The sequence below is a fragment of the Lepidochelys kempii genome, chromosome 1 (assembly GCF_965140285.1).
Source record: "Lepidochelys kempii isolate rLepKem1 chromosome 1, rLepKem1.hap1, whole genome shotgun sequence".
In the NCBI taxonomy this organism is placed as follows: Eukaryota; Metazoa; Chordata; order Testudines; family Cheloniidae; genus Lepidochelys; species Lepidochelys kempii.
This window is the reverse complement of record NC_136380.1, coordinates 205,638,796-205,654,765: the sequence shown is the minus strand read 5'-3', so window position 1 is coordinate 205,654,765 and position 15,970 is coordinate 205,638,796. Positions and strand designations below refer to the sequence as shown.

The following is a 15,970-nucleotide window of genomic DNA, read 5'->3' as shown; positions in this document are numbered from 1 at the left end:
AGAAAAAAAGTTTCCCTCCACATAGTTACCTGTACACCATCTAAAATATTCAGATTAAAAACAGACAATGCTTTTTATTTTTAAATCTGAGTCTAAATGATCAACTAGGGAGGGTTTTTCCTTTATGCTAGCTTTAAGACACAAAGTTCTTCTCTGTCTGTTCCAAAAGTCTTGGCTTTTGCTTTCTTGGCTTCACTCAACCTTACTATTTTTATTATTTATTATTAAGGGATTTTTATTATTATGAATAATCAGCCATAAGAAGCTCTTTTCATTGCCAGTTACAACCTGGCAATCTGAAAGGAATCAAAAATGCCGATCCAGCCCCTGATCCAGCCCCTTACCCAAGAGAGGAAAACTACGTAAAGCACTGTGTTATACCATGCTAACAGTTAACAGGTTTGGTGTGATGCAATGAGTTTCTCAATCCTGAACACCTTCCTTCCCTCCCCTTTTTATCACTGGCTCTGGTTACTATTGCTAAACAAGCAGTACCTATTACCATGCAAACTTTCCCCTCTGGGCCTTGTACTTTACACTCCTTAAAGTACTTTTATAATAGCCAGAAGATATTTAAATGACCATACTTTCAAGTTTAGCTCCAGAAGGGCATCTGATAAGGTTACCATACAACTAAGATTTCTTTTCCATGTTGACCTGGGGACTGCTAGTATAACCTTCAACCTGGAACATGCATTCACCCACACCATCCACAGGCAAAGGCCCTTTATAACAACCTGAAAAACTTGGCCAATTTGTTAGCCACAGACCCAATGAAGGGGAAAAGAGGGGAAAAAAAGTAAAGTTATCAGAAATGTTACACAGAACCTGGTCAGATGGGGCACTCTCCATTTTAACAGACTGATCTGCTCACCAGGTTTCTACAATAGCTTAAACATTAGATTAAGGTCTTTACTCCCTCCCCCCCCACCCCCATTTTCTTCCTATGCAGCTTTTACTCGTGTTAGAGCAAATTTCATTCTTTTAAGTGTTAGGATTTAAACTAAGATCAGTTTCAAAAACCGAAACCTCCCCCTGTATGCCTAAAGCGATCGGATGCCTTTCAAGGAAACAAACTGTATAGTTGTACCGCTCCTTTAAAAACCAGCTCTCTCTCTGTGTGTGTGTCTGTGTGTCTCTCACACCCCCCCCACCCCCTAGCGGCTTATTCATCGCGTAAAGTTAGAGCCCGGCATCAACGCGGCCGGACCCCTGGCGTGACCGCCCCCCCCCAACGCCGGCTGTTCATTGCCTGCCTAGGGTCCCGCAGACCCCCGGGAACCAGGGCCGAGCCCACCGGCCCCTTCCGACGTCGCGCCCCCGCCCCGGCCGCACAACGGGCACTGCGCCCCGGCGCGTAGCTCCGGGCCCCGCGGGCGGGCGGGCGCCTGGCGGAACAGCGGCGGCCCCGGCGTGTGGCGCCCGTTGGGGGCGCCTCCCTCCTTCCCCGCCGCCGCCGGGCCTCGGCGAAGCCACGAGGCGCCCCCGGGCCGGGCCGGGCCCCGCCCGCCTGGAGCCGGGCCGGGCCCGCGCGCCAAAGGGCCCGCCCCGCCGGGCTTCCCGCACACTCACCCCCTTGCCCATGGTGGCGGTGCCGGGGCGCGCGGTCTCACTCGGGGCTGCCACGTGTCCTGCGCCGCGGCGGGGACTCCTCCTCCTGCTGCTGCTGCTGCTGCACCGGCGACTCCGCGGCTTCCCCGCCCGCCCGAGCGACTCCCGGCCCGCTGCTGCTGCTGCTGCCCCCGCAGAGCTGCGACTGCGGGCGCCGCTTCCCGCCGCCTAAAGAAGGGAGCGAGGCCCCGCCCCCCGCCTCGCCGGCTTCGCTCGTGAGAGCGGGCGCGCGCGCCAGCGGCCTGGTGTGTGAGCGCCGGCCCCGGCTCCGCCCTGCGCGCTCCCGGGCAGCCCGCGCGCGCGCCCGCGCGCGGGGGGGGGGGGGGCTCCCGCTGGGGAGGGAAACCCAGCCGGCATCGGCAGAGGCGTCGCCACAGCATCCGTCGTCCGCCTGCCCCCGCCGTCCCAGACCTGGAGGCTGTTCGCGCTCGGCCCCGGGCCTGGGGAGCGGGCGCTACCAGGTGCTTCAGAGAGGAAGAGGCAAAAACTACATGAAGTTTAGAGCCGCGTCCATCTGCAACCGTGGTCCGCGGATATCCACAGGTTTTCAGGGTCCACACCTAACAGACACTTACGTAAACGTGTCTCAGGGAACACTTCCTGGTAGGACTTCTTCCTCACATACACTCCCCCCCCCCCCTCAGTACAGTGTTAGGAAGAAGCGACACAGACACCCAGTGCTCCTTTCCAGTGAGTATAGTGTTAGGAAGAAGGGTCTGATATCACACACCCCTCCACCCACACACTTTCAAAGTAGATGCACAACAGATACCACAGGAACAAGAAGGTTCCATGCAAGAAAGAAGTTTGAGAAGGTCAGTCTATACCAACCGTCTTACACACGTTGTGCCATCATTTATACTTGTGCAAAGGGAGTGTAAAACACTCTTAATGAACCGCATAAGTGAATAATTTGTGATGTGGTAGAATTTTTACCAAATCAGCAGGTGCAATGGATTGGAGAATCAAGCCTTGCATGCATGGCCACCATGGATGTGCACCGAATGCATGCATGCAATAGATATACATCCACATTCCATGCATGTCAAGACCTCCTCACTCTCACACACAAAACCTTCTTGTTGCTATCATATCTATGTAGTATCTTTTCAAGCTTTTGGGGGGCTTGACCTACTAAAGTTATCTTTAAGCTGACTATGGACTAGGTTTTTTTGTTTTTGTTTTTTTTAAGAATTATTCTCCTGAGAGAGTGACAGACCATATGCCAGTCCTATAATCAAATAATTTCCAGGAGCTGTAACCATTTGTAAATAGCAGCATACCTTTTCCGCCTTACCCCTGCTCACTGTTTCAAGACTTTAGCATCTGAAGCTTTGCCAGATTTGCACAATTTATCACTAGTAATCATTATTTGCATTCATTCAAACTTGTCTGTGGCAACAGTCTTCAAGTGCACAATGGGACCCACCTGTACCATATCAGCTACATTGCATAAATATTGAGTCAAACCATACCTTTGCAGATATAGGTATCAGCTCCTCACATTTAGGAGTTCAGAGTAGCAGCCGTGTTAGTACTCCTTTTCTTTTTGTGGATACAGACTAACAAATTTGAGCATAAACTTTCGTGAGCTACAGCTCATTTCATCGGATGCATGTGGTGGAAAATACAGTGGGGAGATTAGATATACACAGAGAACATGAAACAATGGGTGTTACCATATACACTATAACGAGAGTGATCAGGTAAGGTGAGCTGTTATCAGCAGGAGAGAGAAAAAAAGCCAGAAAATAACAGAACACCACTAGCCATCACCTTTACACCACAACTAAAACCTCTCCTACACATCAAGGATCTACAACCTCTCCTGAAGGACGACCTATCACTCTCATAGATCTTGGGAGACAGACCAGTCCTCGCTTACAGACAGCTCCACAACCTAAAGCAAATACCAGCAACTACACAACAAAAACCACTAACCCAGGAACCTATCCTTGCAACAAAGCTCGTTGCCAACTGTGTCCGCATATCTATTTAAGGGACACCATCATAGGGCCTAATTACATCAGCCACACTATCAGAGGCTTGTTCACCTGCACATCTACCAATGTGATATATGCCATCATGTGCCAGCAATACCCCTCTGCCATGTACATTGGCCAAACTGGACAGTCTCTACATAAAAGACTAAATGGACACAAATCAGATGTCAAGAATTATAACATTCAAAAACCAGTCAGAGAACACTTCGGTCTCTCTGGTCACTCGATTATAGATCCAAAAGTTGCAATTCTTCAGCAAAATAACTTAAAAAACAGACTCCAATGAGAGACTGCTGAATTGGAATTAATTTGAAAACTGGATTACATTACATTAGGCTTGAATAAAGACTGGGAGTGGATGTGTCATTACACAAAGTAAAAAAATTTCCCAGGTTTATCCCTCCTCTCCCCCCACTGTTCCTCACACATTCTTGTCAACTGCTGGAAATGGACCACCTTGATTACACTACAAAAGATTTCGCACTCTCCTGCTGGTAATAGCTCTCCTTACCTGATCACTCTCGTTATAGTGTGTATGGTAACACCCATTGTTTCATGTTCTCTGTGTATATAAAATCTCCCCACTGTATTTTCCACTGCATGCATCCGATGAAATGAGCTGTAGCTCACGAAAGCTTATGCTCAAACAAATGCATTAGTCTCTAAGGTGCCACAAGTACTCCTTTTCTTTTTACATTTAGGAGTGAAACCTATCCTTTATTTTGCTTGCCATTAAGAGAATCCAAGTAAATGTAGACCAAAGAGCTCCCTATGAGAACACAACTGGAAATGTCACCATCCTCAGTGAAGAAAAGTCCCTGTTAAGCAGTGACAGTTTTTAAAAAGAGCCGATGAAGTGAGCTGTAGCTCACGAAAGCTTACGCTCAGATAAATTGGTTAGTCTCTAAGGTGCCACAAGCACTCCTTTTCTTTTTGTGAATACAGACTAACATGGCTCCTACTCTGAAACCTTTAAAAAGATTGTAACTAGTACCATTCTACACCCAAGTCTTCTCAGCACTAGCATTACGTCAGCTCCACTGGTGTTTGCAATACTGGACTCCATTAGAGATGGGCCAGTAGCTGCTGGCACCATGTTGATTAGACCCGCCCTGAGCCGGGGTGGATGACAGGGTACTTGAAATTCCAGTGGCCCTGTTACTCCAGGATTAAAGCCTTGATAAAGCCTGTTCTCAAGGCCAGTAAATATATATAGATATTTTTGGTGGCAAAAAATAGCTTCTGAATCGCAATCAGCTGAGAGATTGCACTAGACTTTAGCATGCCAACTTCAGTGCTTTCAAGCATAGTTATGACCAGAAAGTTATGACTAGTGCAGTATTGCCAGCCACAACTGTTCAAAAATCCTGAGTCAGGCTCACCAAAAATCATGAGATTGGCTTTAAAATCATGAGTTTATGAAAAAAATAATAGATCTGATGTTTTTATTTGCCTTCTGCTTTTTGAGCCTTTAGGGCAGTGTTTCTCAAGTGCGGCAAAGCATCAGCCCCTCCTCCAAAGCTGTCAGTAGTGGTTGGGCCATGTCCCTCTCTGGAGGCTAAAGCTGGAGGAGCAGGCAGCCAGTGAGTTCCTCACCTTCCCGGGGGGCAGTGGGGTCGGGCTTCAGCCCTTAGGTGGCAGGCTCCAGGCTGTGTTCCCTGACTGTGTGGTGATGGGATTTGGCCCCAAGCTCACCCCCGCATATCACCCTGGCCCCCACTGCCTCCCCTAGTGCCCCATTGTCACTGGCTCCACTGCCTCCATACCATCTCTGCTGTGAAAAGTGATATTTGTGTGTTAGTTGTTAGCACTTTTCACAAGAGACTTACTCTCTAGCAAGTCTTTAAAAAAAGCAACCAAAAAAACCGCAAAAGAAGCAACAAGTAAAAAAGACAAGAGTGTGCAAAGCACCTTATTTGTGTTTCTATTCTGTTTAGGTCTAGTAAAGAATAGAGGCAACTGTACATTTTTAATATTGAGTCTGCAAAAAAAGTCCTACATAAATAAATTACAATGATTTGGACATGTAGATGTGCACATGTGTTTGTTTTTCCTAAAGTTAATTAAGTATTTTAGGAAAAATTGTGAGAGTGGCCACCAGCAAGAGTTGGTGGTTGTACTCTGAGGCCACCTAAAAATTTGTTGTGAGAACCTCTGCTTTAGGGTGCACTAAGGTCACATTTTGAAGCTGTCTCTGCAGCCAGGGGGCTGGAAACTTACTTTGTCTTTAAGAATTAAGGCTCAAATCATCGTATATCCACTTGGCTCCAGGAGCTGGAGCTTTAAGGAAAACACTCATGACCAAAAAAAAAAAAATATCAATCACAGGAGTTGGCAACACTGAACTTGACACAAACATTACTGTGGAAGATTCCATGACCTGTGCTAAGCAGGAAGTCAGATCACAGGGGTTCCTTGTGGCTTAAAAACCTATGAAAAGTGACTATGTACAAATTCTCCTTAGTCAGCAGGTTTGCTTCCTTTGCTTACAAATCCTATTTTAGCCAATCAAATAAATTCATTAGCCCAGTAGACCCCATTCAGCCCTGGCAGAGAGAGTTAGGGATACACAGGAAGACCCACTATTCTGTCTCTCTAATCGCATTTCAGAGCTGAGTCCTAATGAAAGGTTTAATTTAAATTTAAAGGGAGACCTGCCTGTACAGAGGTAGCTTTTCTTCAAGTAGTAAGCTTGGTAGTATTACAGAAATGTGGATCCTTAAATAGCTCAATTGCAGGAAATGGTGCTAGCCGAAGAGAGAATGAAGCCTTGTTTTCAATGGAGTGGAAGAACTAGAGTGCCTCCTGGATTTGACGTAGCTGTCAAAGTGGATGAACCTTCATTTTATTAAGGATGGCTATCCAGTCCTTTAATGAGGAGACTTTAAATTCCCCAAACCAGAATAGACTAGAGATCATTAAAAAGGGGAAGATGGGAGCATGTAAGATTTTGTCACTTCATCATCCTGGGCAGTTTCTTGTTTCAAATCCTCTTAAGTTAGCCCTGGTTTAGAGGCCTATATGGTCAGCATCCTCCTGATTAGTGCATCTGGTTCAGGGGTTCTCAAACTGGGGGTCAAGACCCCTCAGGGGATCGTGAGGTTATTACATGGGGGTCATGAGGTGTCAGCCTCCACCCCAAACCCTGCTTTGCCCCCGGCATTTATAATGGTGTTAAATATATTTAAAAGTGTTTTTAATTTATAAGGGGGGGGTGTGTCGCACTCAGAGGCTTGCTGCATGAAAGGAGTCACCAGTACAAAAGTTTGAAAACCACTGACCTAGTTGGTAGAGCATCGGAGAAGGCATTAGACCTCCTGGGTTCCATTCTCTGCTCTGCCCTGACTCAGTGTAGTCTTTGTGGTGAATCACTTAAGTTGCCTCCAGCTCACATTCCCTCTGTAAAACGGGGATCAATCCTATTCAAATAATTGTAAGCCATTTTGCAAGCCTTGAATGAAAGATGCAGTGTATGTAGGAAGCATCACTGTTATTTTTATTAAAATCATTTCCACAGCATCAAATGGTGATGTTTTAGGCAGAGCACTCTGCCTTTAGATAGGGGAATTAGCAGCATGGGGAATTAGCAGCATGTGAAATTTAAAGAAATAAAAATTCTGGGCCTGATCCTGACCTCAGAGCAGGGTGAGAAGATGGAAAGCACTATATGAGTTCTTAAGATTATTACTGTTTAGATGGGTGTGTTCATTTTATAACGATTGATTTTTTAAAAAAATTTTAAAGAAGCCAATCTACACTAAAACTTCCAGCGTAGCTGCCATGGTCGGAGATTTCCTGAACAATGCTAGTGCAGATGAGGTATAAGAGAATGCCTGTCATGTCTGAGGCAAAAAAGAGTTTCTAAATAGAATGATTTAAAATGTCAATGTTCTCTATGAGGGGGATCTGCCTGGACAAGGCTGTTTTCAAAATTGATTTTTGCCAAATCACGGTAGTCAAAGAAATGTCTCTTGTTGCAGGCCTACAGTTAAAATTTAGCTCGACCTAGCTACATTGCTAAGGTGTGAGGAAAAATTCACATCCTGAGTACCATTGTTAAACCAACCTAAGCCCTGGGTGTAGATGCAGCTGGGTCAATGAAGTATGCTTCCATCAACTTCACTACCATCGCTTGGGAAGGTGGATTATCTACTTTGATGGAAAAAACCTCTTCCACTCATGTAGGAAGGGCCTGCACTATAGGCTCTACAGTGGCACAGCTGCAGTGCCCTTAAGTGCAAACATGTCTTTGGACCTCCTAACAGAAACAAAGATAAAATCTTTGTATTGCTCCCGGTTATTTGGTTACGCACCTTTGTTTATGTATAGGGCCTAGATTAAATTAGTTATGTTTGTAAAGTGCTTTGAAGATGGAAAGCACTATACAAGTTCTTAATTTTATTATTACTGTTCAGATAGGTATGTCCGATTTATTTTTCAATTTTAAAGAAGGTTTCTGTGTCGTGGGAGATACATTTATTACCTGTGCTAACCCAGTTTTTTTTTTTTTTTTTTTAACTATGTCTTATTTAGGAAATTTTAACAGGTTTACAGACTATAGCTATATGAATATCAGAGACAATACAGGTTTCAGAGTAACAGCCGTGTTAGTCTGTATTCGCAAAAAGAAAAGGAGTACTTGTGGCACCTTAGAGACTAACCAATTTGAGCATGAGCTTTCGTGAGCTACAGCTCACTTCCACGGTATGCATCCGATGAAGTGAGCTGTAGCTCACGAAAGCTCATGCTCAAATAAATTGGTTAGTCTCTAAGGTGCCACAAGTACTCCTTTTCTTTTTTAGAGACAATACAATAGTCACTACAGCAGTGAGTTTTTGTTTAGGGAAACATTACACAGTAATAGAATCATTGGGTCTCTCTTTAACAGGGTGTTACCATGCTAACCCAGGTTTTAATGGCATAAATTGATTAGATAAACATTTCTTTTTAGACACTTCATCTGGGGGAAGGGAACCAACTCTATTGTTAAACAAGCATTGTTTATGATGTTCAGAACACTTTGTAAAAAGAAAAGGAATACTTGTGGCACCTTAGAGACTAACATTTATTTGAGCATAAGCTTTTGTGAGCTACAGCTCACTTTATCGGATGCATGCAGTGGAAAATATAGTGGGGAGATTTATATACACAGAGAACATGAAACAATGGGTGTTACCATACACACTGTAACGAGTGATCAGGTAAGGTGAGCTATTACCAGCAGGAGAGGAAAAAAAATCCTTTTGTATTTCTTAGTCATCATACTGCCAGAGATCTCAAAGCAATTTACAGACATTATTTTAGCTCCACACAACACCCCTCTTCTCCCCATGTGCTAGGCAAGTATCATGGTCTCATTTTACAAATGGGGAAGCCAGCCCAGAGAAGGGCAGTGACTTGCCCAACATCATGCAGAAAATGGGGTGGAGCTGGGAATGGAGGCCAGCTCTCCTGACTCCCAGTCCTATACCTTAAACACAAGTGTCCTTGCATCACACTCTTATCCTTCCTAAATCCATTTGAGTCCCCTGTTAAGAAACTGACCTGCAGCTGTCATTTTGATCTCTCACTATATAACTGGGAGAGACAAGGTGGGCGAGGCGATGTTTTATTGGATCAACTTCAGTTGGTGGAAGTGACGGAGCTCTTCTACAACTCTCTGCAAAGTTTGCAAACTTGTCCTTTCTAACCATGAGAAGTTGGGCCAACTAAAGCTATTACCTCACCCACGTTGTCTCTCTAACATCCTTGGATCAACACAGCTACAAAACTCCAAACAACTATATAAGTCGGGTCATGTCAAACCGGTATAGTGAAACTCCTCATCGGCCCCTCTCCATTTCAGTTATGTTACTCGCTTTGCATCACTTGCGTGAAAGACTGCTCCCTCCCCAATTTGTGAGGTGCCTTGACAAGGAAAAGCACGATTCAACATTTTATTGATCAGAATACATTCCATGGTTCCAATTCAATCTGAATGAAAAAGGTTCTGCTGAACTAGGATAGGAGAGCTTCAAGGCAAACCCAGGTGTTGATGATTCATTAAGCAGCACTCTGTCCCAGACTAGGATTTAAAAGGGGGTGATGTTCGCTAATACATGCTAAGGAACATGTATCAAAAGTTTAGTGTAGACACGGCAGTGCATACCTGAACATGTTCTACGCTGGTCCCGTTAAAGCCCATCTTCCCCTCTAGGTGTCAGCTCAACCAGTTTAGCATGCATTAAAGTCTGCGTGCCTTGCCTAAGCTAACATTAAAAAAAAAGAAAAAAAAAATCTAGTAAACACATGCTAATATATCTTAAATCCTAGTCTAGACCAGTGTTTCTCAACCAGGGTACATGTACCCCTGAGGTACGCAGAGGATTTCCAGGAGATATGTCACCTCATCTAGATATTTGCCCAGTTTTACAACAGGCTACATAAAAAGCACAAGTGAAGTCAGTACAAACTAAAGTTTCATCCAATGACTTGTTTATACTACTTTATATACACTGTACACTGAAATGTAAGTACAGTATTTAAATTTCAATTTATTTATTTTTGTAATTATATGGTAAAAATGAGAAAGTGAGCAATTTTTCAGTAATAGTGTGCTCTGACACTTTTTAAAATTTTAGACTGATTGTGTAAGCAAGTAATTTTTTAAGTGAAGTGTAACTTGGGGGTACGCAAGACAAATCAGACTCTTGAAAGGGGTACAGTAATTTGGAAAGGTTGAGAGCCACTGGTCTAGACAAGGTCCTTGATTCAAGAGTGAACCCGTGCCTGAAATCACTGTGCTGCTGGAGGTGCCGACTTTCAAAGATGCTTCTGTGGCACTTTTCAGTTGGTGTGTTAACCCTCAAATGCCAGTCACCATCATTACATTCTACCTACCAAAATTCAATTGGATACAGTCTTTTTCCCCTCCCTTACTGTCCTAAACTGTTGTGTGGTGTTGCCACAAGCTCCTGAACCAGCTAACATGTTCTACAGCAGGGGAGGCGGTGTTGCAGTAAGCGATTCCTGTATGTGCTGCCACAATCCACACAAAGCACTGTGCTATAGTGCCCCTCATCGCAAAGGCTCTCAATGCAGGACACGGTTAAGATTTGATTTATAGAATGATAAACTGAATTGTTTTCAGGGCAAGGGTGTGTTACCAGCATTTACTTTAGCTTTGAGTTCTGAGGGCCCCCTCCGCATGTAAGGTGTCCATTCTTTTTAAGTACCGATAAAAGGGTCTGGATCAACAGTCCCTGAGACTGCAGTCCCTCTATCAATCCAGAAAACAGATACTGCCTGTGCAGCGTGTTCCCCCAGGTTGTGCTGCCCAGATACTTTACCCCTGGCCTGGACAGAAGCGTCTCCTCTAGGGAAAACAGTCTTCATGAGTTTGACTCAGCCTTGACCTCTCTGCTAAACTGCCTGCAAAGGGGATAGTTATTGCCTGTTGTGGAGACTTGCCTCCTAGGAATTGGACTGAAATGACACACTTTTTTCCCCCCACTTACACTAAAGAGCTGTCAAAAATATCAACTTTCAGTTACGACTTGGAGGTGAAAAACACCAGACCCTTTTTCCAGACTCCATGAGCCATTCAGCCCTGTGCAATGCAGCAGTTCTGCCACTTTATACATTTAGGGCTTGTCAACACTTACATTTCGTAGCGCTCTAACTTGCTGGCTCAGGGTGTGAAAAATCACCCCCCTCAGCGCAGCAAGTTTGAAGGCTTTAAAGCACTAGTGTGGACAGGCTCCGAGTGCTGGGAGCTGTGCTCCCAGCGCTCAGAGCTAATTCCCTCGTGGAGGTGGATTACCAGGAGCACTGGGAGAGCTCTCTCCCAGCACTTGCATGTGACCACACTCGCACTTCAAAGCGCTGCCGCAGGAGCGCTCCCACAACAGCGCTTTGAAGTTTCCAGTGTAGCCATGCCCTTAATCCACTGGGGCATATGCCTCACATGTTGTGATTGCAAATGTGATATGCAGCTAAACAGTATGGTACACCACTGCAAATTCACCACCACAGAGTCTTGGGTGAAAACAGGCTAATTCTACTTCTGCTGGTGTAGATTAGGAGTTAACTCCATTGATTGCTCTGGAGTACTTCTGTGTACGAGTGTTTAGTTGCTAAGGGCAAAAATAGAAAACATGCTCTCTGCCTATGTTTTGTGCGGAAAGTGGTATAGCAGTATAAGAAAATCAGTAAGTCTGTGTTTTCAACATCTAGCTGTGCGGGCACGTGGGCGGGGGGGAAGGGATAGCTCAGTGGTTTGAGCATTGGCCTGCTAAACCCAGGGTTGTGAGTTCAATCCTTGAGGGGGCCATTTGGGATCTGGGGCAAAAATTGGGGATTGGTCCTGCTTTGAGCAGGGGGTTGGACTAGATGACCTCCTGAGGTCTCTTCCAACCCTGATAAGTTTAAAAAAAAAAAAAAAAAAGCACATTTGGTAGGGAAATTGGGTGGCTCAGAGGGTCAGTAATGGCGCACAGACTTTCACCTCTAGATTAGTGGATTACATTTAGCCCAGGTTTATTGGGCTGAAAGTTCTATCTGGCAACTTCTCAGGGACTCCAATGTCATAACCACATTTCAGCTGCCAAGTTCCACCCTGTAAGTGGATACATTTCAATGGCAGATGAAGTGAACCTCGGATGGAGTTTACAAGGTAAATCACATTGAGATTCAGCATATTATATAAATGCATATCACTACATATCACTTTTTATCATAGTGCTTAACAAAGGTGAATTTTATTAAATCGAGGGGCAGAGAGGACAGACTTGCCCAAGGCCATGCAGCATGTCTATAGCAAAGTCAGGATAAGAATCCAGGACCCCTGACTCCCAGTCTCCTGTTCTTACTGCTAGACATGCTGCCTAAGCCTTCCACACATACATATACCTGCTTTTACAATGTACTATATATTGGCATAACAGGGAAGCCAAGCTTTTTACTCATCTGACAGAGCCTGAACTCAGAAGCTGGGGGTTGTGTGTGTGAGAAAGAGTTAAAGAGTATACAAGTGTCCCATTATCTGCCTGATCCTTTTTTATTGTGGTGCCAATACACCTACAAGCAGTGTGTGTGGTGTCGCAATAGGGGCCCTCAAGTACATAAACACAGCTCCTCTTGACTTCAGTGGGAGTTGTTGCACATACATATATAGGGGTAATCTTTGGCCTGTAGACAGTAGAATGACCTTCAGATCCAACAGCCACGCACCTGCAGCTCCCATTAAGAAGCTGTTTCTCTTCATCCACCCCTCCCCTTATCTCTGAAGGTGAAGTCTTCAAAGAATGGCATTACTTATAGCCCACAAACCAGGCAGCAGCGGCAGAGATAAAATGAGAGAGAGCTACTGGTCAAACATCTATGAAGGAGGTTAAAAAGGCAAGCAAAAGGGATTTGTGTTTTTTAAAAGGGTAATTCACTTACCGAGGACACAGAACACAAGGTGATTGTGTGTAACTACATTTCCATCGACCTCCCAGGCTGTAATTACAGCTCTCGCACCCCCTACTGGCTTGTCTTTTAGTTTTAATGAGATCATTTTGGAAGATAAGGTCCTGATTCCATTAACAGAAAACTAACCCAGGCCATTTCACACAGGTAAGCATCAAGGATACCAAAGACAAACATACAAACACTGTAAAAAGAAAAGGAGGATTTGTGGCACCTTAGAGACTAATACATTTATTAGCGCATAAGCTTGTGAGCTACAGCTCACTTCATCGGATGCCATTCTTTGCTAATTTTCTTCATATGCTCCCCCCCCCCCCCGCCCGGAGGAATCTAAACATTTTGCATTGTTGATAATACTTTGCATTTTTCTAGTGCCTTTCATCTAAGGCCTTCAAATCCCCTTCAAAACATTAACAATGAAGCCTTGTGCCACTCCCTCCTTGCTGCTCCTCCCTCCTGCTGTGCTTGTAAGTATTCTTGCTTTCAATTTGGGGCATCTGAGGCACACAAGGTGACAGACAAACACTTCAAAAGTGGTCAGTGGATTTGGGGTGTCTCAGTCTTGGGGCTTAAGCAAACTGCACCTCCAACTGAAGGACATGGGAGTAGCAATTTCCCAGCACTTCTAAATATCAAGTTCAAGGTGTCTCAAACTGAGCTCTCAAAAACTGAGACACTTCCAATACAAATTTTTAAAAAGTGGCCTGAGTGACTTAAGGGATGCACAGCAAATCAGAGCTAAGTCCTGACTCGCAGTCCCTGATCTAACCACTAGACATACTTTCCATAGCTATGTTTGAGACATTTGGAAAACCTGTACTATAGGATCCCATTCTCTAGCTGCAGACAAACTCTGATGCCTCTCTCTTTGCCAATTAGTTATCTGAAAGATAAGCAGCTTTGAAATCCCTAGACTCCCTGGAACCACAGCTTCAAATTGCTCCAGGGTTGTCTGAGCCCGTCAACATTCCAAAGCAGATAAGCTGAATTCTATGTAGTTTATACTGTGTACATGCTTCTTTTGAACCAGACCCTAAGCCCATGGTCCTCTATGTACATTAACTGCCAAGGCACCCTTTGTATGTGTAGGGGTTGACCCCCATCATCCTCAGCCAAAAATATGTCTTCTACATGTTCTTAACATGACTATGGTGACAGCATTTTGATTGTGAGAGTGGTTCGTTATATTAGAGCTAGTTGAAATTTTTGCGTTTTTTTTCTAGCTACCAGTAATGTATAGCTTGTAGAACAGCTTGGTATCTACATTTTACTAAAATAATCTTACATTTATAAGAGTATTCCATATAAAAACTACATTACAAGAACATTAAACTTGCAAAGTGAAGTCAGAAAGTGGCAAAATGCAACCTTAACTCTCCCCTTTGTGGGTATGCGTTATGATATAGTCTTATGCCAATATTTGTTTGAGATCATGGAAATGAAAACACCTGCTTCTTTCAGTCTGAATGGTGCCCAGTGAATGAGGCTAGGAAATGTTCAATATTTATATTTTATCCTCGTTCAGTAAATGAACCCCTGCCTCATTCACTGTACTCAGTCTGAGGGTAAAAATGTGTTCTCAGTTACACCTGTGTGCATTTGGTTTTACTACAGATTTACATAATGGTAATAGAATTTGACCAAAGACAAGCACAGATCTGGAAAACCGGTCTCATTCACTAAGCACCAGACAGCTGCTGTACTGCACAAGGCTGGGTTTCGGCAGGAACAACAGCATGTTAGCCTGTAAATAAAGGCTGCGGACCAAATTTGCTGCTGGTGTAAATGAGTACGAGTTTAGTGACTCCAGTGGAGCCACCCATGTACACTAGCAGATAATTTGGTCTTACATTGCAATGCATCTGTTCAAGGAAGCAGAGTTATAGTTCCATGAGCAATCATAGCTTTGGCATTCACAGATTTCTGAATTCTTCATTTTGCAAGCTTGATGTTCTCGGAATGTCCTTTTATTTAAGTAGCATTGCCTACGCTTTTTAAAAAGAAAAGCGGTAAGATAGAGAAGTGATTATTGTGCTGTATACAATACACCTTAAATCCTTCCAGAGGCTGAAGCTGGTGCACCTCATTTACTGAGTAGGCATCTTGCTGGGAGCACATACTAACAGCCTGCACTGGCTGCCTGTTGGGCTCTGGATGAAGCTTAACATGTTGATTATGACCTATAAGTCCTAAATGGGCTAAACTGGCCTACAAGGGGATTGCCTCTCTCTCTCTCTCTCCACATCATACTCCTACAGCTCCAGTCAGCAAGGGGGTTCAAGCTGGATCCCTTTGTTATAAAAGAGAAGGGGGCTGCAAGCAGAGTGTTCTCCGAGGGCTCCCTAGGACTCTGGAATGGACTTCCCCTTCTTGGTCTGAAATAGGCCGAATTGGGTAGCCTTCCTAGCTCAGTGCCAGTGTCATCACTTTGATAGGGTGTTTGGAAAAGGCTGAGAGTAGGCTTTCCAGAACAATGCAAGGGTAGAAAGGAGTCTATGTAGGTGGCTGACTGGCTGAGTTCCTGCTGAAATGATCAATGCTGTAAGAGTTTCATTGTATTAATGATGTGTTTGGGCACCTAGAGCCTTGGATGACCATCTTTTTAATCATTTAGATTTAGAGACATCAATAAAATATTTGAAGCTATTTGCTAGACAGCCGAGTCCTGCACAAGATGTGCATTCTGGCCCTGATTCAGCAAAGCACTTAGCTGAATCAGGGACTCATCGATTAGGCACGTCACTCAAAGAGGCAGGGACTAGCCTATAGCCCTGCATCATCGCGTGGGCACTTATGCGCAGTCAGTGCAGACATTAGTAGACCATATAGAAAGAAGATTCTTTAAGGATCAGAACTCAAAACTCTCAATGACCAGGCCTGAGCCCTATCTACTGTACCAGGATACA

The 15,970-nt window shown here is 44.4% G+C and overlaps 1 protein-coding gene across 1 annotated transcript in view; it reads right to left on the bottom strand.

Moving 5' to 3' along the window:
- The window catches only part of ATP1A1 (ATPase Na+/K+ transporting subunit alpha 1), a 30,611-nt gene extending 28,831 nt beyond the window's left edge, over nucleotides 1-1,780 (bottom strand). The window contains exon 1 of the mRNA XM_073309248.1: nucleotides 1,573-1,780. Coding sequence (XP_073165349.1) covers nucleotides 1,573-1,584 — 12 coding nt within the window. The 5' untranslated portion in view covers nucleotides 1,585-1,780. The remainder of the gene's footprint in view (nucleotides 1-1,572) is intronic.
- Nucleotides 1,781-15,970: the final 14,190 nt, after the last annotated feature.